Source organism: Hyperoodon ampullatus (assembly GCF_949752795.1).
Source record: "Hyperoodon ampullatus genome assembly, chromosome: 15".
Classification (NCBI taxonomy): Eukaryota; Metazoa; Chordata; class Mammalia; order Artiodactyla; family Ziphiidae; genus Hyperoodon; species Hyperoodon ampullatus.
The window spans coordinates 14,626,881-14,654,106 of NC_136928.1; the positions used below are offsets into that span (position 1 = coordinate 14,626,881).

The window sequence follows — 27,226 nt, forward strand, 5'->3', positions numbered from 1 at the left end:
GAAAAAAATAATCCTTAGGTTGGAGAAAGGAAACTTTTTTTTGGGTGGGTGCATTGGGTCTTCGTTGCTGTGCTCAGGCTTTCTCTAGTTGCGGCGACTGGGGGCTACTCTCCGTTGTGGTGCACGGGCTTCTCATCGCAGTGGCTTCTCTCGTTGCGGAGCACAGGCTCTAGGTGCGTGGGCTTCAGTAGTTGTGGCTCGTGAGCTGTAGAGTGCAGGCTCAGTAGTTGTGGCGCATGGGCTTAGTTGCTCCGCAGCATGTGGTATCTTCCCGGACCAGGGCTCAAACCCATGTCCTCTGCACCGGCAGGCGGATTCTTAACCAATGCGCCACCAGGGAAGTCCAAGAAAGGAAACTTTTAATCTGGAATCACTGCAAAGACAAATGGTTTCTCCAGGTCATTTTATTAGAATGTGTGACTCAAAAGGAACTGCAAAGAACATGCCTAAAAATGGTGTACACAGTTTATGCCTGACACCTGCAGACACTAGATCCGAAGTTTGGATGGCAAGGGAGCCGGAGGGGAAAGTAGTGGGGTGGGCTGGGACCACGGCGGCACTGGCTGGCCAGACCTCACGCAGACAGACCGGGTCTCCAAGACTGAGGTCCCATGACAGCGTACATGTACCAAACTCAGGTTCAACTCTTCTCTCTGTGCAAGAGCAAAGGCCTCTGGACTCAGTCTGAGTCACTGTCTGTCTCAGCTTCTTTCACATCCACGCTGAATTTGTACTCCTGGTCACATCCCATGTAAGCGTCGCTCATGAAGTACAGAGTGTAGTTGTGGGCACCAGTGGCTGGGGCCACAAAGTCGAGCTTCACCTGGAGAAAGCAGGCAGAACTCAGGGCCAGCTCAGACACAGGAAGAGTTCTCACCCTGCCCCATCTCACAGCACACAGGGCCAGCGGACACACTCACCTTGGCCTTCTGCTGCAGGGTCAGCCTCTTGATGGAAATGAGGCTATTCGACTTGGCATCTCCGATCACCACCCACCAGCCCTCTTCACGTTTCTGTAGTGACCAAAAGCCAACAACGTCAGCACATAAAATGTGATGATCATGACACCAAGAGAAAAGTTACAAAAGTAAGAAACCAGAAACCAGAAAGCTTTCTAAAACTTCTTCCCAAACTACAATTGGATATACCTAAGATTTTAAACTGTCTGAGGTGTCTCACATGAATCTTTAAGTAGGCAGATGAACTCATTTGTTGGTTCTGCCTCATTTCCTTGTCCCAAAGTACCTTCTCCCATTTAGTACCTGACACTAAATCCAAGATTCCACTATTAGACATCTAGTCTTTGGGGCCTCGCAGCTTTGAGTTCCTCAGAGACCCTTTTAAATAAAGGCATATATGCCGGAGGAGAAAAACACGTTAATATGGAGGTGATGCCTGCCAGCAGAGAGGATCCAAAGTAGGCCTTGCGTCTACCAAGAATCCCCCTCTGCTGGCCGCTCCACTGTCAGAAAACCCAAGCATTCCACTTTAAAGCGCTCTTTCCTCAGAGCCAATTAAACGAATAGTTTGTAAACTTAAACGTTACAGTGTATCTGGTTTCTCCTTTCAGCCTTCAATTATTCTCCCATATAAGAGATCAGATTTCCTTTTTGGTGGTAAAGAACCAAGCACTGGAAGCAGAGTAAGTAGCTGTGAGAAACGAGAGCGAAGAAACACCAACTAGAAAAGCCCAACTGTCCTGGAGACCATTTTTTTTTTCTTTTGGCCGAGTGATACATAGGATCTTAGTTCCCCAACCAGGGATCGGGCCCATGCCCGCCCCCTCCATTGGTAGCAGAGAGTCTTAACCACTGGACCGCCAGCGAAGTCGCCCTGGAGCCATTTAGAGTTAAAGATAAATACTTCTTCACAGCCACGGACGTCAACACCACCACGTGACTGGGGCGTTCAATAATGACCAGTCACCTAAATTGCCTTAAAGCAAAAAACACCAAAAACTCCCACAAAAAACACCCATGGCCCCAAGATTAATCCTCAGGCTTGTGGCTTCATTACTCTAAATTTCCTCCCTCAGTGACTATGCACCCTTGTAGCCCATCCTCTAGCCAGTCGGTAAGGCCTCAAGTGGACCCCTGGGAAGCCGCTCCCAGGATGTACCTGTGGGAAGAGAGGCGCGATCACGGGGCCCGTGACTTCCTCCTCTCGCTCCAGCTGCACCAGCACCACAACCGGCCCGCCACTGTGGGGAGAAACGCAGGTCGCACGTCACAGCTGTGCCTAGCAAGGACCCTGGGCGGGGCACCTGGCCCCCTCTGGCTCACCTGCGGATGCCATCCTTGTCCACCACCTCGTAGGACAGCTCGATGTTGGGGTAGCGGTTACAGAAGCGGGCCACGTCCGCGATCTGGCTATCGGACAGCTGAAGCAACGCGTTGCGCTCCTCATCCTCCATCTCCATGATGTCAAAAACACTCTCCACCCCCTGCAGCGGGTGTCAGAGGTCAGGGAAGAAGAGAGAATGCAGACTAACAGCAGAGGAAAGTGGCTCCAAAGAGCGGCTACTCTTACTTCCTTTGCCATCAGATCATCTAAAGAAGACATGGCTTCAGAAAGAACATGGCCCACAACCATCAGGCTCTCTAGCAGCTCCATGGCTAACACCTCCAGAGGAGCCAGGATGAGAAGGCTCCCCTCCACAACCGCCCCCAGTGCAAGACGCTTGGCTCCCAGCCTCGGCCACCCGACACTCCGGGTCCAGGCCCGGCTCACCTTGTCTGTGCAACGTTTGATGTGCTCTGAGGTGAAGTGTGGCAGCTGTTTCAGGTATGAGTCCTTGGACCACATAGCTTGGGTGACCATCTGGGCCAGCTCCATGGCTGCCAGAGCTGGGCTGAGCCACCCGTTGCTGGAGAGGACATCCACACAGGCCTGGATGAGCCGGATGGCCTGAACAGGGACAGCAGAGCAAGAGCAGGCAGGGTTGGAACTGCTGCTTCACAGGCCGCACGGGCCTCCCCCCGCCCCCCTCGATACCTTGCTAAGGATCTCCTCCGTATCCGACTGCAGCTCAGCACTCAGCTGCATGCGCGACAGGTGAGCCTGCAGAAGCAGGTTGGTCTTGACGTGCGGGTCATTGAACTTAGGGTTATTCAACTTGTGGGGAACCTTCTGGGCCAACTGGAAAGTGGAAGAAAAAGAGCCGATGATGAAGAGGTGACCCTCCCTGAGACCCACTCTCAGGCACCACCTGTCCCAGGCTCACAACCCTTCAAAACTCAGAGGGGTGGCTGGGTGCTTGGGGGTGGTGGGCCTGAGACGTGTGGAAGTGCGTGAGGGAGGTCGGGGCAGGAGGGGTCGGTGTCTTCCTGTGGAGACGGGGCATCGCGCGCTCTGGGCACGCGGGCCAAGTTTCAGCTCCGAGGATGTTCTCCTGAAGCTGAGGGGCCCTCACCTGCCGCAGGAGGTTGTCTTCGTGGTGCCGGATGGGAATGTTCTCATACTCGGCCGCATTGGAGATGATCTCAATAAGCCCTCGCACCTTGGTCTTGGCATTCAGGGACATGCTGAAGAGCTCTGAGAGAGGTAGGGAAGGAGATTGGAGAGGCGTCAAAGCAGGCAGAAAAGGAGCAGAGAGGAGAGAGTTAACTCCTGGGCTACCCCAGCTCCACCCTGCAATGCGTGCCTCTGACAAACACCAGGTGGGGCACTGGAAGCATCATCACCTCTCATCCCCCATGGGCCGCAGACCCTGCCTGAGATCCCTCTAGCTCAGGCTCTGCAGAGACCCAGCCCCTGCCGGCCCTCACCAATGGTGGTGTAGTTGATGTAATAGTAGGCGGCGATCATGCCCAGGTTCAGAGGCGCCACGTCCATCTCGTCCTCAATGCTGATGCACTTGGACTGCTCCAGGTCACTCAGGGTCTGTTCCACGAGCTCCGACAAGTGGTCAGACAGGTGACGATGCGAGATGCCTGTGAAGGTGAGAGCTAAGTGGGAAGTCACAGGGAGATGGGCGAGCAAGGGCTGTGAAAACCGCAAAAGGGTAAGGTACGCTCCAAAGCCACTGACCCTGCAGGTTGTAGTAATTGGGGTTCTGTGTCATGCGGCGGTACAGAAAGGTCCAGGTGAGGTAGTCCACGGCATCCTGCTTGTTCTCAATGGTCTTGGTGACAATCTCAGCATTGAAGTGGTCATGCATACAGTGGTCCAGGTGAGACTCTACTGGCAAAGGCTCATATAAGAACTTTTTGAAGAAATCCTATGGAAAAGAAGATAATAAAGAGTCAATGACAATATGGTCACAGAGATAGATCAAGGGGAAAAAAAAAGGCCAAGGGAAAATGCGGCCCCTGTGTGACAGACAGACACAGCTAATCAAAATGGAAGAAACCAGTTCCACAGACAAGGTGAGCTGGGTCTGCACCTGGAGCGTTGGGTGTGTATGCCTGTTCCCAATGGCATCACTGGTTATTTCTACAGCAGAGACAGGGGGTACCGCAAGTCCCACATGCTGAGCAGAGCATGAGGGAAGATAGAACCAGCCAGAGGGAGAAGACGTCAACACACAGAGTCAACAGCAGTAGCAAAAACCAAAGGCTACAAAATTCTACGCAGCCAAGAGGCTTGTTACAAAAGCAACATGGAAGATAAAAGAGGCAGAAGTTGACAGACAGAATGTAAAAAAATAAGTGAAGACATCTATCGAAAGAGAAACTAAAGAATCTGTTCTGAGGCCCAGGATCAAAAGACAGTGCAAGAGGCCCAGGCTGACCTTTTTGGAGCCCTGGCACATGATGACACAGCGCCCCTCATCATCCTGCAAAGGGCGGTTGGCATGCCCCACCATCTGCAGCACGTCGTAGATGGGGTAATCCACGTACCTAAAGACAGGAGGGGAGAGGAGGCAAAGCTGCAGCAACAGACACTCAGGAGGCTGACTCCCTAAATGTCAAAGAATAAAGTGCAAACACGGGGAGACGTGGGCCAATCACAGCAAAACTCTGCTTACGAGTTCCCACGCTCAGGCACTAGTTTCACGTATCATCTATACATCACTTTAGTTTTCAAGTGTAAGAGTCATTACTTTGTTGCTCAGTGTCCTTGAACCAAAGCTATTAACCCATCTGATGCCAACAGCCAAATAACTCCCCATTAAAGGATCTAATATGTAAGGCACGCTTCCAAACTTTACAGCTATATAGTTCATGAGTAATCAAGTCACCCGACTCAAATCCAAATCTAGAAGCAGGTTCAGACATTAAAAATAAGTCCATATAAATAAAACCCTGGCTGGGGTGGAATCTTGGCTAGCTGTTTATTTCCCTAACACCTTTTCTTCACAATAGTGAACTTGTGGATTTGCAGGTACTACGTTCATCTTAGGAAGGAAGGTCCCGTTAACCCAGAGCAAGAGCACAGCTATACTCACGCGTGGATCTTGCCGTTGTAGTACTGGGTATCCATGATGATCACCAGGTGGGCGGCCACATTCATGCCCCAGCAGAGACTCCGAGAAGCCACCACCACCTGGATAGCCCCTGAGCAGCAGAGGGGAGGAGGAGACTGAGCACAGGGCTCCCTGGCTGAGGCAGGGCCTGCTGCCTCCTGGGCAGGTAGTGGCTTATCTTGTGCTACGTTTCAGAACTCAGAGCAAAGCTTACCAGGGACAAGGTTTAATGACTAAGGGGCTAACGCGGTACTACAGGAGGTGGCTCTATGTCACTGTTGCTCTGCTGGGGGGGCTACCCTGGAGGAAACGAGGTAATCCTGGAACAGAACCCCAAGCCCAGGGAAAGCTAGGCTCACACTCCTGCCTGACAGACAGGTCTTGCTGGCTGGAAAGTGCTAAGGCCGACTCAGCCACAGGCTGGCTCAGTATATGGTAGCAAAATCGAGCTCTGAAGGTGCCACAAACCAGACAGATTCAGGGGTCAAAGAGTGACGATAATGATTCTGGCAGGAGTATCTCCACTGCAGCTCCACTAAGCACTGTCAAAATAATACTCTGCATGAAATGCCTGACGTCAACAAGGGACAGAGGCACACAGCCACCCACGGGAAACAGAGTTTACTCCATCTCTAAGGCCCAACCACTTCACCGAGCCTGGTATCCGTAGAAAACCAGGTCTAGTGGCCAAATGTCCTGGTCTAAAAAACCAGGCTCTGAAAGAGCACCACCTTAGGTGCCTGCCTGCTTCCTCATCTAGAAAGTAGGGGTAATATGTGTCCCACCTTCACCACAAGGGTACTGAAATCAAATGAGATAACAGATAAAATAATCTGCTAAGTGTCAATATTTTGAAAATGACCAATGTGCTGTAAAACAATATTACCCACGCCCAGAAGTTCAACACACGCCCCCGTGACACCCCTGGATCTAGTCTCACTCTGCGTCTCAAGGCTTACTCTCTACCTGAGCTGAAGAGCTGCTCCACCAGGCGCCGCTCCATGGGGCTGAGCCCCTCGTGCAGGTAGCCCACCCCGTTCAGCACCGTCTCCTTGAGCGTGCTGTCACTCAGTTTCTCCAGGTAGGGGATCAGGTCCTTCTCCGTGCAGTGCAGGAACCTGGGCGGCATGAGCACTGACTCAGCCCGGAGCGCTTCCAGCCCCCAGAGACCCTTCCAGCCGTGCGTCACCCAGCCCCGAGCCAGGCGGGGGCCACCCCACCCTTGTGAACAGAACACCCGGCAGGAGGCCAGTCTCACTTGAGCCGACCCTCACCTCCCCACGGGCCCCCAGGAGCCAGGCCCCCCGCCCACCTCTGCCGCTGGATGTCGGCCGCACACGTGGTGAGGATGTCGATGGCGGTGAGGCGTGTCTGCTTGCGAGACGGAACAAAGACAATGACGGGCTTCTTGGGCGAGTGCTTGGTGATGGCGTGGTACACAGGCTTGGCCATGGACAGCAGGCGAGTCTGTGTGTGGCTAATGTTGAAGCCCTGGAGACCAAGGAGGAAGAAATGAGGTTACAAACCCAGGGAGCGCTGGACGTCATGAGGCCACGTGGGAACGGGAAGGGCGGGTCCCACCTGGATGTGCAGCTCCAAGGGCACGGGGCGCACGTTCGGGTGGAAGTTGAAGGTGGAGGTGGCGCTGCACCCCAGCCAGTGGGCCACGTCCTTCGCGTTGGAGAGCGAGGAGCTGAGGGCCACGACGCGAATGGGCCTCTCGATCTGGGAGGAGATGTAACGCATCCGCGAGCAGACCACCTCCAGCACAGGCTGGAAGAGGGGCGGGAGTCACCGCAGGCCCGGCGCTCCACCCTCGGCCCTGAGCTACCTTCGTGTGGAGCCCAACAACCTCGAGACGATCTCCTAACTCTTCCTGTGATTAGGGGCTCTCCCATCTTTGGGTCCACCTCCTCCACAGCCGATCTCCACTAGGCGATGGTACTCTCCAAGAAAACTACAAATCAGTCTCAGATCATCCTTTCAGAATAAGGCGACGGGCAGCATCCTCTTGGGAGAAGCCCTAGTCTCTGGCCCTCACCTAAGGCCCAAGGCCAAGGCTACTCTGCTGGTCCCAGCCCCCCTCCTATGCTGCAAGGTCAAGCCATACCCCATTCTCGCCCCCGATAAGGTGGACCTCATCCACCACGAAGAGGTTGATGTTCTGGACATTCTTGCGCTGCTTCCACCGCCGGGAAAGGATGTCCCACTTCTCGGGGGTGCTGATGATGATGTTGCCTTTGCCCAGGAGCTTCAGGTCCGTGCTGGTCTCCCCCGTCAGGAGCACCACCTTCTTGTTGAGCCTGTCCTGGAACTTCTCGTACCAGTCCATGTACACCTGGCAGGCGGGCAGAGGGAGGGCAGAAAAACATCAGGCCACGTCAGGCTTCAGTTCATGAATTATGAGAAAAACATGGGAAGCCAAACACAGAGGCCTGTCGCTCTGTAGATCTCAAGCTAAACACTTCGTAATCACACACCAACCTATAAGTGACCGGAGAGCTTCCCTTTCGTATACGACTGAGGAAATGGCCACCAGCAGGCAAACAGTCTTGCCCCAGTTGGCTCTGCAAATTTCAGGGCTCAGAAAACCTTGATGTGGACTCAGAGATATAAACAGTTTCTGGGAAAATTCACACGTGACACACCTGCTCCGCCAGAGCCTCCATGGGGGTGATGTAGACACAGCGCCCCTCCGAGTTCTGCAGCAGCATCCGCAGGATGGCGAACTCTGCACAGATGGTCTTCCCGCTGCCCGTGGGGGCCCCCACAAACACGTTGTCATCGCTGTTGTACACGGTGTTAAACACTGAGAAGCGACAGAGAGGCAGCGTGAACACTGAGAGAGACTCGGACACGCAGGAAACTCAGCCAGTCAGCCCAGAATGGCACCCGTGAGGGGTGATGGCACACGGCCCCCAACTGCAGTCGGGCCTGTGACATCTCTCCCCTTCATCCGCTCCTTCCCACACAAGAGGAAGAGAAGGGACCAAGATCAAGAGTTCAGGGCCCCTGGAGATTTGCGGGTGGACAAGAGAAGCAAAGGAGGCCAGGGCTCCCTCCCTGCTTCTCAGGGACAAGACGCCGAACCAAGGGGAACCGGCTCCCCTCCTCTGCCCCTCCAACCCTCTCCTGTGTTTCCTGGAAAGAGTCAAATACACAGAGAAGGTAAAAAGCCTAATACGTAAGCCCTGGCATCCAGACTGGGTTAAAATCAAGTTCTACGATTAGCTGGTTCAATTGGGGTGCCTCTCCCTGCCTCGGTTTCCTCATCTGTAGAACAGGACACTGATGGTAGTATTTCAAATGGTAAATCCCTGTTTGCTGGTATCTCAAACAGGATTGTGGAAGGAATGAAAGAGAAAACACTTGGGGTGCACCCAGCCCAGGGTCCTTAGAACACGGGGCGTGCTCTGGGAACACAGCTGTCATTTACAGCAATGAAGGCGGAGGAGGCCTCGGTCAACGCTGCGCACTCTGGTTCAATACTGGAGCCTCCTGAGCCTGAGAAATGACAGTGCACCGTGATAATAAGACCTGCTCTACCAACCCTCCTCAGGGAGACGTGCACAGAAGCGAAGCAAATCTAATAGTAACCAAGGGCTTCTGAGAACGGAAAACGTCCTGGCTGCGCCAACAGCTGGCACCGATGAGCTGCCGCTCCTGCCAAGCGCCTGAGGGCCCTCCTCCCCCGCCTCCCGCAGAACCTACCTGTCTCCAGGGGACCTGAAAAGGCCTCCAGAGGAACCGTCCGCCTGGAAATGGAAACACCTACCCTGGGTCTGGATGGGGTTGAAGAAAGGAAATTTATCTTGGTAAAGGCTCTCAAAGGCACTGTTCCTCAGGGCAGACACGGGCAAGGGCTGCAGGTCCAGAAGCTCGGTTGGGGGTGGGTACTTCTCTGGTAGGATCAGGTGCCGGAAAGAGACAGGCAGCTGGGTCTCACAAGCTGCCAGAAAAGAAACGGGAGGCGCACTCAGCACACTGGGAACCCCAAGGCAGCATACACAGCGCTCTCCCCACCCAAGTCCGGCCCAGTACAGGGGGCAAGACACTCATCTAACTGCCCTGGGGGGACCTGGCCCAGGGGACCCTGCAGAGGAGACGCACTCACAGAGCCAGCGGTCAGACACCACACGGATGAAGTACTGAGGGGGTAGCGGTTCAAAGACGGGCACGAAGAACGTAATGAGGTGCTCATCCTGTGCATACTTGGCCTTGAGTAGGAAGTACTCGTGGTGCAGGATCACCTCGCTGTCCACATCCTCCACCAGAATCCAGAACGCCTCTGAGGAACCATGGACCTGCCCACAGGGGCACAAGTGACAGGAGCATGAGCTGGCGGTAACTCAACCCTCCAATCCCGCTCTCCTCAAGATCCCTCTGAAACCAGGCCCCTGCCTCACACAGCCTGACCTTTTCATCCCACTGGAAGTCGGGCGTGATGGTCAGCTCCACCTTCAGCGTGGAGCGCGTGATAGGCTGCAGATGCACCGACAACTCCAGCTTGGGGAACAGGTGGACGTATTTGTGGATGGTCTTCCCCATCTTGGGCATGCGGATAAGCTCCCCTACGAGGATACAAGAGAGCACGGGGCTGCAGCCCAGCCTGCCTGACGTACCTGCAAACCCAGCCCTGAGGGCCACCAAGGGGAACGGGCGGATTCCACTCCAGAAGGGCAGGCTCTTCCCTCCACTCTCAGTGGCCCCAGAGGATTCAAAGCCCCGAGACCAAGAGCAAGCCTATTGCTAGTGGGACGAGACAAGCGAGCCCAGGATGTCAGGGCACGAGGCCTAGGAACTGGAAAGCAGGCAGGCTTAGGGAGACATCTGAGCTGTGCGGATGAGCAGGAGGACGGCTTCCCACGCACCTATCTCATTGTGATTCAGGTCATACAGACGCTCAAAAGGGAAGTTTTTCTTCTCGATTTTCTTCACTACTTCCTCAGGGAGTTTCCGGAACTGGCGCAGAGGACACATGGACTGCCACCTGTCCAGGAAGGAAACAGAGCTATCAGTCCCTTGTGCGGGGCCTGGAACAAACTGCCCTCCTCACAGCTTCCAGCGGATGAGCTGTGACCCACAAAACACGAATGCTGAAGACAGACATCTCCAACTATGCCACCCTCCCCAACTCCTCAGCTCCACCCCAAAGGGCCTGTCCCCTTCTCAACTTCCACCCAGGTGCCTATTTCACGCATCAGGGAGAGATCTGATGCACTCGCTATAAGGCTTTCCCACCACACCCTCAGCCCGGGGACCCCCACCCTGTGACCAGCTTCCAGCTCACTGGGCCTTACATGCGTTTGTCAATCATCTTGCAGAGGTTCAGGGTCTTGTCTGTAAGCTGCGCCCAGCCTCGGTTCAGGACAATCTCAAAGATGGCACGCATCAACCGGCCAGCCGACTGGGGAAAGATGAAGCGTTCCCCCTGTCAAGTCCGCACTGTCCCCAGACCTAATAATGCAGCCACCCGACACAGGGTTTAATTACCTCAAGCTCTGATACGACCAGCTATACCAACTCAAAACCCAAGTCCCTCTGTCACGACCCAGGCCCGACCCCAGCAGACGCTGGCTGACGCAGGACAGTCAGAGAAGTGCAGCCAGAGCTCCGCGCCCAGCATTGTAACCTTCCATTCACTGCCTGGTCTTAAGGCTTTTGACTCATTTAGCATTTAGAGTCCTAGCAAGAGTAAGGGTGTTAGTGACTTGCCCCAAGGAAAAGACAAAGAGTAGTTAATAAAGCCTTTTGCCATTTCTGGGTTTATTTAGGAGCCCAGCAGCCGTAATGGGAAGTCCCTCTCCGCAGGGAAGCAGACACCGTGTCTTGCGATCTCCACGTGGAGCCTCCCCAGCATCTCTGTAGAGGCCTCACCTTCCCACGTGCTCAAGATCAGTAAAACAGAGCGGCCGTACCACATGCGCACCAGCCAACAAGCCACGTGGGGCACAACTCAGCATTCCTTCTCCCTCACTAATGTCAGGCCTACTTTTTACCAGACACACAGAACACGGGATGGGAACTTATCAGGGGTGGCACAACCCTGCCCTCACCTGGGTAACATATACCATGTCGGCCATCAACGCAAAGCCCTCCAATTTCAGTTGCGAGATGAAAGCTTGGAGAAGCACATTGATCTGGAAAAAAGCAAGATAGATCAGCCAGAAGGAGGCCGATCACTGAACCATTCGAAAAAGTGAATACATTTCTGCTCTGGGCATCCATGCCAGGTAAGACCTTCTAAAGCTCTTGATTTGCGGACATTAAATAACTGTTACTCCATGTAAAAAGAACATGTGAGAAGGATGCAGAAACTAGGAGAACTGAGCAGATTACCGAGAACAAACCCAAACTCAAGGGTCATCTTTTATTTTTATTTATTTTATCTTTTTTACTTTTTAAATTCTTTTCTAAGGTTCATCCTTTAGAAGATCAGGAAAACCACCTGACCCTGACCCCCAGCAGAGGGGAGCTGGGCTCACCTTCGCGCTGGGCTCCTCAATGCTCTCCTTTACAGGGATGGGCACCCTCTCCAGCAGCTTCTGCAGCTCCAGCTTCTCCTCCTGCCACAAGAAGGAAACAGGTCAAGAAAAAGCCAGGAGGCCGAGGAGAGAACCAACCAGTGACTACCAACTTCCAGTGCCAACATGCTGAGTGGACTCACTTCTCTCACAGTGATGTTCTTGAACTCTGAGGACAATGAGAAGACTCTGAAAAGCTCAATCTCACTCAGGGTGGGCTTTAGCAGCTGGTTGTAGGTCTGTACCGTGTCATTGGTGATGTAGTAGTGGCTGGCTATACGACCGAGTTCTGTCACCTACAAAGAAGGAAGACTCAATCCAAAGCTGATCATTAGCAAGCGGCAACCTCTCACTGTGGACAAGAGGTGCCCACTGGGTGAACACACAGCAGTACAAGCGCCTGGCCCAAGCACAGGAAGAAGGATGGCCCAATAAACTGACCTATAGTGTGACTTGATGTCCACACAGACAAGAGAGCTAGATCAGCTACCACAGCTCAAGATATGGAAAGGAAGCACCGTCAGGTTTTATACCATTTTAGAAGTTCCTAGGTTCAAAGGGCACAGTCCAATGCCACTTGTTTTTCTGCTGTTCCAGGCAGTGGGCAATTAGGCAGTACTTGAATCAAGACAGTGATCTGAAAAGTTGTCTCCTGGGGCTACAACTTCCGCAGGGACCTCCGTCCCTCAGCCCACTCACCTGGAAGTTGCCTGTCTTCTTGTCGTACTTGACCAGATTGTTCTTATCCAGCATCAAGGCAGCAGTATGAACCAGATCCAGTCGGCGCTGGTCCAGCAGGGGATCTCCCTTGAGGTCATCATGAGAGATGCCATAGAGGGTTGGGGATCGGAGCATTCGGATATACAGGTAGGCGTAGCCCAGCCAGTTCACTGCATCCTATAAGAAACAGATCACGGGCCTTAGCATGCAGAACTGGTGTCCAAGTGAAAAGCTCCCACAGGGCACTTAGACGTTAATTCCCAACTATGACGATATGTATTATACTGTCTTGTGAACGTTTATAGTATTTCATTATTAAGAAAACAGAGTCCTTTCTAAGATTTTGGCAACAAGGGGAACTATCAGCCAGAGACCCGAGAAGCTTGAGAGCCTGCTTACACTGAGAGACGTGGGGCCCAGGGCTGGAGGACCCCGGTGCTGAGGCCCACAGCACAGTGACCGAGACCACCTCACTCCTGGTACCCTGGCCCCTCTGGAGAAGGCAAGAGGCGCCAAGGACAGAGCCCTCCCCTACCTTTGCGTTCTGGACGTTCCCCAGCACGACCTCCGCGTTGAGCATGTCAGGCAGCTTTGAGACCATCTGGCTCTCGATGGGAAGCTGCTGATTGAGGAGTGACAGGTAGTACTGCAGCTCCCCGTGCGACGTGATGAGTATGCCCTCGCCCTTGGTGTCGTACTGAGGCCTTCCTGCTCGGCCCAGCATCTACAGGTCGGAGACAGCAACCAAGAGGGCTGTGGCCACAGAGCTCCCGGGTTCGATTCCAGGCTTCTACATTATGGCACCTCGCCTTCCACCTGCCATCTTTTGGACCTCCTGTGTATAAAACACAGCACGCTCTTCCCCACTGAGAATAAACGCAAAAGCTCCATACCTGCAGGATGTCCAGTGCCCCCAGCTCTGTCCAGCGCCCCTTCTCTGGACTGTACACCTGGGTGCCTTTGATGATGACGGTATGCGCGGGGAGATTCACACCCCAAGCCAGGGTTGCCGTGGAAACTAAAACCTACAGAGGCAAGGCAAGGTAATAAGGAAAACGGACGTCACCACCGTGGATTACTGTCCTCAGCTTCTCTAGGCAACTGGCCTCAGAGCTTCTAGCAGCACCGAGGTGGGCCCCATACTTGCCAATGTAACACCAGAATAAAGAGGAAAGGAGTCCTCGGGTTCCTCATCTCTTCAAGAATCAACATTTCGAGGTTTTAGAGACACTTAGGAGACAGATATGCAGACCTATATGAATCAACTTAATGTTACTAGACAAGTTAAAATATGGGCTCTCCTGAGAGAGGGAATGAACAAGGTCCCGACCTATGTCTGACGATATCTGGAGTCACCAACGTGCTTGCTTTGCTGGGCTTCTCAGGTGCTTTCCTGAACTCACTCATCTTCCCACATGCAGGGTGTGAAGAAACGGGAGAGGTGGTATGACACTACACTGACTGTACCTACCCAACCCTCTGACCTGGTTTACCTGAGCCAGAAACAACGAAGTACCAGGCACAAACATACGGCGCAGCCTCTGATGTTTCCCGTCTTCTCTGTCTGTGTTTTGCCCACACTCACCTGAATGTGTTTATCAGCAAAAAGATCCTCTACAAGTGTCCGGTCAACTCTGGTCATGCCCGCGTGATGGATAGCAAAGCCATAGGGCAGGAGATCCTTCAGCTCCAGGTTCTGGGAAACAGAAGAGAACAGGTGATGAGGTGAGCCTTCCTGAGGGAACTCCCCCGGAGACGAAGCAAATCTCTTCAGCTGAGACTCTGCCCCTCACCTATCCACGTATCCACAGCCAATCAAACCCCACCCTGTGTGAAACAGCACCACCACACACTCCTGGAGGACCACTGGGACAACTCGGATTGAGCCAGTTACCAGGCAGGAAGGAGAGGGCTGGGCCTGTCTCGCCTCACCTTGCACTGCTCGGCTTCTGTCCGAAGGACTTCTGTGGAGGCCGAGCCCTCTCTCAGAAACAGACCCAGCGTGTCCTTCTCCAGGCACATGTCCCGGATGGCCCTGGCCGTCTTCCCAGTCTCCTTCCGGGAGTGGACAAACACCAGCACCTGAGTAGAAGCCACAGTTTTCCACAGTCAAGAGACACAACTCCGACAGTCACCCCCACGCCCCTGAGGAACCAGCAGCAGAAGCAGAGGCTGCACCATTATCAGGCAAGAAACTGAGGTCTTGAAGAGGTGCGATGGCAGTAATGCACACTGGCTCAGAAGCCTAACAGTGCCCGCAAGACCCTAAGTGAACAAACCTACCAAGCACAGGGATGAGGGTCCTGTAACTGGGAAACTAAACTAACTCTTAGCACCCCATCTTTTAACAGCAAGTTTAAATATAATATGAATGCACATTCAGGAATCTCAATTAATTTGTGTTCAGGTACCTGATGAGATTCTCAGCTGCTAAAATGTTATATAAAATAACGGGCACTGGCCTTTATAAATGGACTTAGGAAGTAAGTCTCAGTATGAGACAGGCACTATTTTGTAGGAAATAAAGTCCTCAAGTATTTAGTGCCAAGAAAAGATTTGTGTCTTCATGTAAATTCTTATATGTTTTTTTAATCAGGCAAAATATTCAATGTTCCATTAAAAAATTAGATCACACTTACTAGTAAAATGCCCTTTCACTAGTTTTTAATTTTTATCTTTATTTTTGCTATGTTTTTAGTATAAGTCACCCAAATCTTTTATGGAAGAACCCTTGATAATGTAGATAGACAAATTAATTATTTGTGCCTGGTGATTTCCTTTTTGAGTTTTTAAATTACAAATTCAATTTCTTTAATGGTTACAGGACAATTCAGATTATCTATTTCATCAAGGCTGTTTTGGTAGTTGGTTGTTTTTGAGAAATGGGCCCATTTCCTTTAGGCTGTCAAATTCATGTGTAAAGTTGTTCACAGTATTCCTTTACTATCCTTTCAAATGTAACAGATTCTGTAGTAATATCCCATTTCGTTTCTGGTACTGGTGATTTGTTTTGTGTCTTCTCTTTGTCTTTGTCAGTCTTGCTTGGCTATCAGTAAGTCAAAAATTCAAAAGAACAGAGTTCAAGAATAACGAGAAACCATGACAGACCTGATTTTTTCCAGCATGTTCCATGATTTTCTCATAGACAATTTCATTCATGATCTGGAAACGCTTGATAGCTTTCTTCTCCGTAATGCCCACGTAAGTCTGTTCTAGAGGCACCGGGCGGAAGCTAGAAGTTCAACAGTTAGACAAATGAGGCTTCTGAGACAAAAGTACTGAGGAAATAAAAAGTCCTTTTCACCGCCAGGAGCAATATTCCTCTTTTTGGATTCATATCCCATCAAAACCCAAATGCCATTCTAAAACCCAATCTAACAGAGCTCCTTGAAAAAGAAGGACAGCAGGAAGGTCACCCTGGTGAAACTTCTCCCAGTCTTTTCTTATACCTGTTGTCGAAGTAGAAGAGGCCCTTGGCAGGGTCCACACGCAGAAAGGTGGCCACATCTTCATAGTTGGGGAGGGTGGCACTAAGACCGATGAGGCGGACATCCTCCTGGGTCATCTCGATGTTCCGGATGGTCCTGGCCACCAACGCTTCTAAGACAGGACCTCTGTCATCGTGGAGAAGATGGATCTCATCCTAAGGAACGGGAGGGCAGCAAATTACCTGTAGGACTAGAGAAATGTGGCCCCCTTTCCTGAAGAGTATTCCCATTTTGTAGGTACACACCTAATATGCCAAATAAAGAAGACAAGAAAAGGGGTCCCAAAGCCAGGGGAAGCCAAAGGATGAGATAATGTGCACCATGAAATACCCCAGGAAATAACATGCTCCAACCACGAGCTGCTTTGCTACAGTTCAGCAAAACAATGCTTTACTGTAAGAAAATCTGATGCTTCTGGTAAATGAATTCGTAACTCCACTCAAAGGAAAATTTCTTTACTAAAGATAAAGCTTGTGATCAGACCATATTTATATCAAATAAGGTTTTACCTCTGGGCAGTTATCTTTACCAAGAACGAATTGTATAATACATCAAATGAAGAATTCACACAGCCTAAGGCAGTGCTTCTCAAATTTCAGCAGGTAAACAAAGCAGGAGGGGATCTTATTAAAATGCAGATTGTATTTCAGTAAGTGGGAGTGGGGACAGGGACTCTGCATTTCTTTCTTTTTTAAAAAAAATATTTATTTTGGCTGTGCTGGGTCTTAGCTGTGGCACGCAGGATCTTTCTTGCGGCACGTGGGAATCTTTAGTTGCAGCATGCTGACTTCTTAGTTGCAGCATGCGGACTCTTGGTTGAGGCATGTATGTGGGATCTAGTTCCCTGACCAAGTATCAAACCCAGACCCACTGCATTGGGAGCACGGAGTCTTATCCACTGTGCCACCACGGAAGCCCCAGGACTCTGCATTTCTAACAAGACTTTGAGTAGCAAACTCTAAGCAGGGGCTAGCAAATTTTTTCTTGAAGGCCAGAGAGTCAATATTTTAGGCTTGTGGGCCATACAGTCTCTGTTACAAATACTCAATTCTGTCACTGCAGCGCAAAAGTAACTGTGAACGATATGCAAATGGGTATGGCTGTGTTCCAATAAAACAAAAATCAGTAGCCACAGATTGCCAACCCTGCTCTAGAATGCTGCAAATCAACATGCAAGGTCTCCTTTCTGCTTCCCCAGACAACCAAAAGAAACCGCACTCAGACTGTCACTCCTCCCTGGGGGCTTCTGTGTATACAGGACACAATATCCTGACTCCTTACTCATTCTCTCTGAGAATGGATTATTTATAAAGCCCTTTAATGTTCTGGGAGGACATAAGTGTCAATAGCTTTTTTAATTGTCTGTTTACATTTATTTTAAAATATTTGGCATAAAAAAAGTATAAATGATATGGCAAAGAGCATGCACCTACTGGGAAGTGTTTCAATTCGGTGCAGATTCTCTTTTAGGAGTAAGAGCAAAACGGACAACAGCTGCCATTACGAAGGCCAGTAGCTGGAGGAAAGGCACTGAAGAGAAGTTTAGCACTAAAACCCAGCAACCCCTCCTCAACCAGGCCTGGGCTCTGTGTTCCTACAAGGACCCCCCCGCTCACCAGGATGATGAGTCGCACGAGCTGGGTGTAGGTCCGCTCCCCACCCTTGCGGGTAATGATGTCCCACTTCTCAGGGGTGCAGACGATGATCTGAGTGGCACTGATCTCCTCCTTGCACAGCTGGTGGTCTCCTGTCAGTTCTGCAACAGTGATGCCGTACGTGGCCAGGCGCTGGGTGTAGGAAAGGCACATCAGGCAAAAATGCTTGGAGGGGGCCTGGACTCCACACTCTCTGTCTGTGAAGTCTGAGTGTGGGGTACTGGAGGTAGGTATCAACCCTTCAGGGAAATATCAAGTGTATGAGGTCAAGCATGTGAACATTTATTTCTAAAACAAATCCAAGTTTACACTCAGGCTAAGGAAGCAGAAAAATGCTCTCTGGGAGCTCTGCACACAAAAGGGGGAAATGGAAGCTTGCAGACAACAGACCTGGAATAACACTACATCTATTATCAACCACCCATGTGAGTGTTTCATAAATACTCCGATAATGCACATGATACCAACTGCAGAAAATTGCTAAGGGGAAGATTAAAAAGATGGTAAACCCTTGTAAGAGCCCAAAACAGATCCAGGACTTTCTCCTTTCACAAACCCTCTGTACTTGGGTCAAGTTCCACCTTCGAAGGAGAAAAAAAACAACACACAAGGCATTCCAGAAATGCCCTAATGTAAGAAGCAGAGAAGCACCAGGCCTGTCCCCCAGTATCTTCTGGAGGAAGGTTCTACCCCCTTACCTTTCCAAAACTGCCCACCATCTCCTGCACCAAAGACCGCATGGGGGCGATGTAGATGATCTTGAAGTCATCCACGTTGATAGTGCCATCCATGTTAATGTGCTTCCCTATCTCTCGGAGCATACACATCAGCGCCACGTTGGTCTTACCAGCACCCTACGGGAGGTCAAGGACAAGAAGGCCTGTGTACCTCGATATGCGCACTACCCCAAGTTCTAAGGACTTATCACCAAAACAGAGCATGTCCTGCAGATTTTACCCTACCATTTAACATCTTTTCCACCAAAGAATAAAGAATTAGGGGGTAAGGGTGGAGATGAACAATACTGCCACCTAAAATATACACCGCATTCCACAAGAAAAAAGCAGGCAGGGCAGTGCTTACGGTAGGCGCGCAGAGCAGCAGATTCTCATCCGTCTCCAGAGCAGCACGGTAGAGCTTACTCTGGATCCGATTCAGTGTTTTGAAGCCCTCAAATCCAGCCTGGGCATACTTGGGCAGTTTCTCCACTGGAAGAAGTTGCTAGAAAAAAATGCCACACACATCACATTAGCAGCACCCTTGAGCAGACCGTGGTTTTGCGAGATGGCACTTCCCGGCAACCTCCCTGCATAATGCTCCACTAAAGGCCAGGCCAGAGAGATCAGTATTGTCCCCAGGGCTCAAAATCAAAACGGGAAAACTCTGCAGCAGCTTCCACTTCTGGAATAAACTATCTGTGAGACAAGGCCACACTTTGATCAATGGGTGGAAATCCAAACTGGAAGGGAGGCGAAGTGAGCAGAAAACCTAGAAAAGCAATTCACTCACTTCTTCAGAGCCGAAGGGCTTGGGCTTCAGAGCAGGCACATGCACCTCTTCATAGCCCTTGCGCTGGCGACGGAAGGATCCGTCAGGAAGCTGACAGCGTTTGTTGGCCATGAAGTGGCTCCCCTGGGTAAAAACTAGGTCCTCCAAGTCCAGAACCTGTCGCGGAGCCAGTGCCTGGGAGTATGAAAAACAAGAATATAAAGTGAGCAAGCTGAGCAAAGGAGTTTCCATCCCTCACAGCCTTGGAAATGGCCTTGGTACCTACCTCTCCACCCTGGTCCAGATCCATGGTTTCCAGATCTGTGTCCATCCGGGACTGACGCACTCGCTCTCTCCGGGACCTCTCCTCCTGTGATGCGGAAAGACAGAAAGAAGAGCAACAATTCATCACCATCCCAGCTTCTTGTCCTTTTCAGTCCCTTGGCTGAGCTTGACTCACAGGTGCTGACTAGTAAGTCCTGAAACAGAAAGGTGGCCCTTTACGTTCAGACAGTTGAGGACCACCAGAATGATGAAATCAAACCACTTTCAAGGGACCATACATAGTCCTGGGATTTCAAAAGTCGACGTTCAACAATGCAGCATCAAGGGCTATCCTTAAGGGACAGAGTATGGGTTCTGTGTTCAGCAAACACGCGTTGTGTTCCTGTACTACCAGCAGACACCATGACTTATTGCGTGAACAAACAGGAAAGGGCCCAGGTGCTGGTGACGATAGCAGCAGGTCAGCAGTCTCTCGACCACAGCAGCGTGAAGGTGTTGATTCCACACTGTATCAATGACCAAACTCAAAGAATCTGGAGAAACAATTCACTTCTTCAACTTCCTGCTTTAACAGGAATTTAGCTTTTTGCTGCAATCTTCTAACTAGTGTCTCTTTTCCAAAGCAAACACTCTAGCTCAGGAGTCAGACAGACAAACCAACCCAGCCCTTACCCGGATCAGATCCTCCTTCTCTGTTTCGTGGAGCTGGTAGAGGAACTTGGACAGCTCTGGGTCAGCTTCCATCTTTCCCATGATCCTTTCCTTTTCAGCTTCACTCTGTGCACTGGCCAGCAAGGTACAGTATAAAACTGCCAAGAGCAAAAGGAAGAATGGGAAGGTGAGATACAAAATCAACCTTCAACCCTGGGGTAGAAAGAAAAATACATGAAACAAGTGGTGAGGCTATGAAAGCAACACCACCTCTACCACACACCTACCTACGACACAAAAGCGTTCTCCACATATACTCACTCATCATCCTGTGCTGCCGCAACACCTTAATAAAATCAAAAGTGTTGAACCCAAGGAGCAGAACCAGCTGGTTCTCACATTCCCGGTCATCGCTGGCCGTCTGCAGGGAGAAGGTAACACCAGGATTAAGGACGCAGCCACATGCTTCCTACACTGTCCCATCTGCTTAGACACACGGAACACAGAAACACGATCCTGGCTGTACCTTCAAAATCTCCAAGACTTCATCTGCCTTCTTCTGCGACACAATGGCATCATCATAGAAGCGACTGAGCTGCCGCTGGAGCCAAAAGGCATCAATATCCCGAGGGTGCAAATCCTTCTTCTTGGAACTCATCAGTTCCCCTGAGGCCACAAGCTACAAAGTAACCAGGCACTGAGCTCACTGTGTCTCCATCTGCCCCGCGTGCTTTCTTATCATCCAGCAACAAAGCTCTGCAGGCCCCCCACCCACAGCCTACCCTCTTCTGAGGACTTTCCGGTGGGGGTGGGGGGCAGGGGGGGATGACGACTCTGCTATACTGAGTTCATGAGCACAACACACCCACCAAGACTTCATCAACACATGCCTTTGAGAAAGAGGGTGACTGACTGAAACCTTAAGAAAAATCAAGACACGAAATGTCTATCACGGCTCACCCTATGAAAAGGTAGCTTAATAAATAATACATGACAGGACCTAGGTATGGGAAAGAAGTGCTACACCCAGAAATAACGTGCCCTGCAGCGGCGGGCAAGAGCAAGCTGTACTCACGTTAGCCGAGAGGGTACAGCGCACCACCGCCTCGTCCCCTTCCATGTCGTCGTCCGATGCCTCTTCTCGAACCTCCCCGTACACATCTTCATCACCTTCCTGTGGAAACAGCCCCAACCCCAACTCGTGACCTGGAGCTGATCCTGGCATCACCAAAGGATCGCTCCCTCAAGTCACTTAAAATAAGCTCCACGGTTAGAGCAAAGGCTTCTGCGGTGGAACCAACAACTTACTGGAACCAGGGTCAGCCTCACTCCAGAGTACATTTATCAGAAGGACCAGTACAGAAGCACACCTGGGAAAGCACACAGTGGCCAGAAATGTAGAGGCCACACTTGGCTTGCTCACTACTGTCTTTACTCACACACCTGCCTACAGGTGTACCGTGTACTGAGCACAGGGTCATGTTAAAAGCAGGTCCTTAATAATAAGCATTTGTTCAATGAATGAATGCTACGAGCAAAGCATTCTTTTAGTTTGTTGCTACTTAAAATAAAGAAATTCTACTAACTCTACTGGAGGAAGGGGCTCAGCGGTCATCTACTTCAATCATATCGTTTGAAAGGCACAGACACTGAAGCACGATGACCTGTCCGATACAGGACCAAAGTTCAGCCTCTCGGCTCCCAGTCTGGTGCTCTCTCCTCTGACTCTCCTCTGCTACCCGCTCTTCCTGTCCTAGTTTATATCCCAAAGCTGGCGTTTTACCTTTCAGGAAGCCAAACACACCCACTGAGAACTCGAATGCAGCTGTGCACATTTTTTCAAGTGCCCCACTTGTTCCTATTAGTTATATTCAAGAAATTCTAATTAGATGGTAAACCTCAGTGGCTGCTGCAACTGTTACTGAACCAACCATGTACAAAATATGCCCATGCTCTGCGGCAAGTGTGCACTTGTTTTTGAAATTGGCAGTAGGACACAGTACTGGAAAGAGGAAAATTATCACAGTACGGTTAAAATGCAGTAAAACGGGACAGCGCATTCCCGAAATGGAGTATACGCTGTACTTACCTTTTTTCTTTCTTTTTGCTGACCCACTTCGTTTATGTTCAATTATTATATTAATTTACACTTATAAGTTCAAATTTGCTTTATAAAACCCAAAAATAACCATAACAATTTTTCAGCGAAATAATATTTATGCCCAAGTTTGACACCAATACAACACCATAAAACTTATCTGGCTTAAGTTAGGGCACTTTATATCAGAAGTGGTCCCCTCACCTTAACAACTGAAAAAAAAAAAAAAAGACGAGACTGGGTCTATTTGCTTATCACTTACCTCCTCATCAGACTCGAACTGTACATTCACACCATACGTCTCATCAATGTTGTCATCTGAAACGGTGAGGGATTAGAAAAAGAGGACAGGGAACAGTTAGTAAAATGAGGCACTAGGGAGCTAATTTCCTCCCTAACTGCCTGACTTGCCTCTCCTCAGGACAGACCTAAGGTCTAAGGACTAACAGACAAATGATCAACATAAGAGAGCCTGGGGCTTCCCTGGTGGTGCAGTGGTTAAGAATCCGCCTGCCAATGCAGGGGACACAGGTTTGATCCCTGGTCCAGGAAGATCCCACATGCAACAGAGCAACTAAGCCCATGCGCCACAGCTACTGAGCCTGAGCTCTGGAGCCCACGTGCCACAACTAATGAAGCCCACGCGCCTAGAGCCCGTGCTCCACAACAAGAGAAGCCACTGCAATGAGAAACACACACACCGCAACGAAGAGTAGCCCCCGCTCGACGCAACCAGAGAAAGCCCATGCACAGCAACGAACATCCAACGCAGCCAAAAATAAAATAAATTTACAAAAAAGAAAAAAGAGAGCCGTCTGTGCTGCCACCAGCAAGGCCTGCTCCAATCTGCCGGCCGTAGAAACGGTCCTGCTCTGCCTGTCCACCCTCCACCCAGGCCCTCTCCAAGTTTTCTCCCATGTTCTATACAATAAAAGGGTCTCAGAATAAGAAACGGCTACCGGAATCTAGGGATTCTGGTGTCCATCAGTCATAACCCCTCCAAAAACACCAAATAGGTTATGGAAACCTTTTAAAGCATCTTTCAGATGCTTTAATGGCTGAGGCTAGAAGATCACATTAGGGGTCAACGAGCACCCAGTTAATAGGGTCAGGACACAAAGAGCTCACTTACCCATATTCTGGATTTCCTTGTCTCCACCATAGTCTGTGATCTTTTTGCCCAGGTTCACTAACACATGGTATCTTGTATCATCTGTCTGACCCAGCAGCAGATCAATCTCCTTTCTCCTTTCCTTGTCCCGAAGCTTTTCATTCTTTAAAACAGCTAGAACTTCATCAGCTGCCCCACAAAGGATATCACGTGGCTGGTGGCAAAAAAAAAAAAAAAAAAAATTTAGAACAACGAGACAAAGATATAGAACATCACTGACCAGCTTTACCTGACAATAGGATGGAAGAGTTGTATCTCTTTAAAACCTGCATGCCAGGTTCCGACCATTTTCACTAATGTTAATTTAAAAATGCCACCAAAGGTCACACAATTGAAGGAAGACTCATCTGTTTCAAAAAATCAGGTAAGTGGTCTTAGGAAGACAGACACAGCTTCCACAGCAGCGTGCCACATTCCTCCCGACGGGAGAGGCACTCTGCAGTCCCGCCCTAGCCTCTGCCAAACTTGTGGTGATTCTTTATCCTCACCTCCTCTAGCAGCCACCTCACCAGCGTCTCTCAGAGACTCACAGAGATCCTTAATCTAATCACATGTATAACGCTAAGAGCACAGATTCTGGATATAAACTACCCGGGCTCACATCCTGGCTCTGCCAAACACTACCTCTGTGACTTAGGAAGATCACTTAAGTATTCTTTGCCTCACACTTCTCTTCTGTAGAATGGAAAGTAAGTATTAATAGTACCTAGTCATAGAGCTAACATGAGAGCTGGAAGAGAGAAGACGTGTAAAATGCTATCCCATATAAAGTAAGTGCTCCATAAACATTAGCCACTTCTGCATATCGGTATGGCCCACACAGGAAAATACACAGACAAGGTTCCTCTGGTGCCTCCCAGGTGTGACTTCCTCCCTCTCCAAAAACATGGCTTCACCCTCTGGCTGCCTCACCTGGTCCCCAAGTGCAGCCTGGATGAAGCTGAGCAGCACTTCGTAGGTCTCCCGGGTCTCTTTAGTTTTGGGCTTGTAGATGATGCCCACCATCTCATCAATGCCCTCCGAGAGCAGAGTATAACCCTTCATCTTGTTGATGTCATGCCGGTCCTCATCACGCTTTCTTCGCCTAATGGACAGAGTGTGATGCTGAACGGGCAGGACCTTCCCTCTCAAAGGCAAGACTAAAGGAAGTCCACCCCACCCTCCTCCCCTCAGCTTCATGACACACAGGTAATACTTAAAACCACAAACCTGTACCTCAGCAAATGACTCCCATTTGGCCTTAGTCACTTGCAGGAGTATTTCTTTATGGGAACACAGTAACAGAAAGGGAATACTCTGTCATTCTCTCACTAGATGCACTAAATGTTACAATGAGACATCCTCCACGTTCATTTAAAAGAGACAACCCTTTCTACTTTGTACGACAATATGTGATTGGATTTTGACTAGTTTTTTATCCCTCAGACACATTTTCTTTTTCTAGCCAGAAAACCGAAGCTCCAAAGGAATCTACTGCCATCAATACCTGGAAAAGAAGTCATACTCTGCAAAGTGGAGGACCAATGATATGTAACTCATTTCAAATACAACTGCTTTAATCAAAACCAGGCCTACGAATTTTTGAGACTTCATCATGAGAGAAGAGGAAGACACAGACGATCAGGGTCGAAAGATAACAGTGAGATAAAGTTCAATGATTTTTTTTAAGTTTGGAAATATATCACCCCGCAAAAGTAAAAAAACAACAAAAAAGCAGAACAAAACACCTGCCTTTCGTGCTTGAATGGTAGTTTATAACAACAAAACTGGAAGTGGGCAACAGCAGACAAAAGAAGTAGAGGTGGTAAGTTAGTAATAAAAGAGAAAAGTGAGAAGAGTTACTGAGACAGGAGTTTAACGGGACTTCCCGGGTGGCGCAGTGGTTAAGAATCTGCCTGCCAATGCAGGGGACACAGGTTCGAGCCCTGGTCCGGGAAGGTCCCACATGCCGCAGAGCAGCTAAGCCCATGTGCCACAACTACTGAGCCCGTGTGCCGCAACTACTGAGCCTGCACTCTAGAGCCTGTGAGCCACAACTACTGAGTCCACACGCTTACAGCCCGTGCTCCACAACAAGAGAAGCCACCGCAATGAGAAGCCCACGCACCGCAACAAGGAGTAGCCCCCGTGCGCAGCAACGAAGACCCAACGCAGCCAAAATATAATTAAAAAAAAAAAAGTAAGGGGTTAACAGATACAAACTACTATATGTAAAATAGATAAGCAACAACAACAACAAAAAAAAGAGTTTACCAAGAATCTTCAAAATACTATGAAGAAAATTAAGATCTCTCTAACGATGAGAAACACATGCTGAAAAAAGATCTAAAAGTTGTTTTCCACTTCAGATACACTTGTTTAGGCCAAAGAACCTTTCGATTCTTATGTTCTGTTTTTATCTTTACTGAACTGTTTTAATGCCACTGACATCTCACTTGCACCAAGCAATTCAGCAAAAAAAAAAAAAAAAAAAAACCACTGCTCAAATGCCAAGGGAAAATGGACTTTGGGTCTGAAGAAGAATCATTTTCCCCCTGCTACTCACTTGGCTCTTCTTTCCTCTTGCATCTGTGGTTTCGTCCGTTGAGCCTTATCTCCCATCCGGGTGCCCTCCAGCTTCCCAACCAGGGACAGAACCTCTCCTGTGGGTTCATCCCGGCGGGTCCGGTCAATGAGAGAGCGGTCAGCTTGGAGGACAAGATTCGAGTTCTGAAAAGATCACAATGTTATCGAAACTCCGACAGGAGCAGGACCAATGCCGGTACCAAAGGGATACCAGCTGATAACAAAGGAAGTAAGAACTGGGGCAAAGAAGTGACGAAAATCACTAGTCGGAATAAAAGGATGTTTTCCTTAAGAAGCGCATCATATAACTGCGCATGAGCAAAGGGCAATCAAATCGTTAGAACAATCCTTGCTCCTAACACTGCTCATAACTCCGCCCTGGGAACACTGTCGGGCACGTTGGGGATGACATACGGAAGGGGTCGGGAACAGCGCCGAGGGAACAGGGTACAAACACTCCTAGCGGAGCTCTTAGCCCATCCCGCTCGCCCCAGTCACCAGTGGGGTTATTCATATCGTCGTGTATCCCCTCCTTCGCCTGAATCTGATTTCCCCTCTACTTTCGCGGTTCTCCCGTAGGCCTTCAGAGTAAAACTCCCTTCCTCATCCTCCCGCTCCCCACCGGCCTCCTCAGCCCAGAGCCCTCCGCCGAGCCCACACGCACCGCCTTGTACTCGTACTGCAGGCTACGAGCGGTCACATCCGCCATGGCCGCGGATGCTCAGGGGGGTCTCAGAGCTCCGCTCCCCCCACCACACGCTACAAACAGCCGCCGATTTCCTCTACCGCCGCGTCTGACGCAGGAAACACGCACTGGAGGGAGAATGAGACTGCCTCCCTTCCGCTTCCGGGTCGCGCGCCGGGAAGTGCAGGTGGGGCATATCTCCGGCGGATGCGCCATTGTTTTCTGCGACCGTGTGGGCTCGGTGGGCGGGACCGGCAAATCCCGGGACTCTCGAAAGACGGCTCCGAACCAAGGCCAGTACTCTCCCTATCTCGGGTTCCGGCCTTCGTCCCGCAGGACTCCTCACATCTTAGCGAAACGTATACCCGCTTAGCCCGCTATCCTGTCCCACGCGCTTCTTCCCCTGGTAACAGTCCTGTGAGCTCTGCAGGCAAGGAGGGGCTAATGAGCCCCATTTCCGGCTGAGGAAACTCAAGCACCTTGCCTGGT

The 27,226-nt window shown here is 50.4% G+C and overlaps 1 protein-coding gene across 1 annotated transcript; it reads right to left on the bottom strand.

Moving 5' to 3' along the window:
- Positions 1-386: 386 nt before the first annotated feature.
- On the bottom strand, positions 387-26,761 carry SNRNP200 (small nuclear ribonucleoprotein U5 subunit 200; the record flags this gene model as incomplete). The annotated part of the gene is made up of 45 exons (XM_079720420.1): positions 387-823; positions 921-1,013; positions 2,119-2,200; positions 2,283-2,443; positions 2,731-2,907; positions 2,995-3,138; positions 3,413-3,534; positions 3,768-3,932; positions 4,030-4,219; positions 4,733-4,841; positions 5,390-5,498; positions 6,374-6,525; positions 6,720-6,898; positions 6,989-7,180; positions 7,518-7,745; positions 8,056-8,216; positions 9,183-9,356; positions 9,522-9,711; positions 9,824-9,978; positions 10,279-10,397; positions 10,708-10,814; positions 11,464-11,547; positions 11,893-11,973; positions 12,075-12,227; positions 12,631-12,828; positions 13,187-13,375; positions 13,545-13,676; positions 14,237-14,347; positions 14,584-14,733; positions 15,760-15,883; positions 16,101-16,294; positions 17,756-17,926; positions 18,493-18,648; positions 18,878-19,015; positions 19,304-19,477; positions 19,569-19,652; positions 20,240-20,376; positions 20,540-20,639; positions 20,745-20,897; positions 21,294-21,392; positions 22,579-22,634; positions 23,449-23,641; positions 24,400-24,571; positions 26,033-26,196; positions 26,717-26,761. 45 exons carry the CDS (start codon positions 26,759-26,761, stop codon positions 680-682), a joined length of 6,411 nt encoding a protein of 2,136 aa, XP_079576546.1. The 3' UTR covers positions 387-679.
- Between the last annotated feature and the right edge of the window lie 465 nt (positions 26,762-27,226).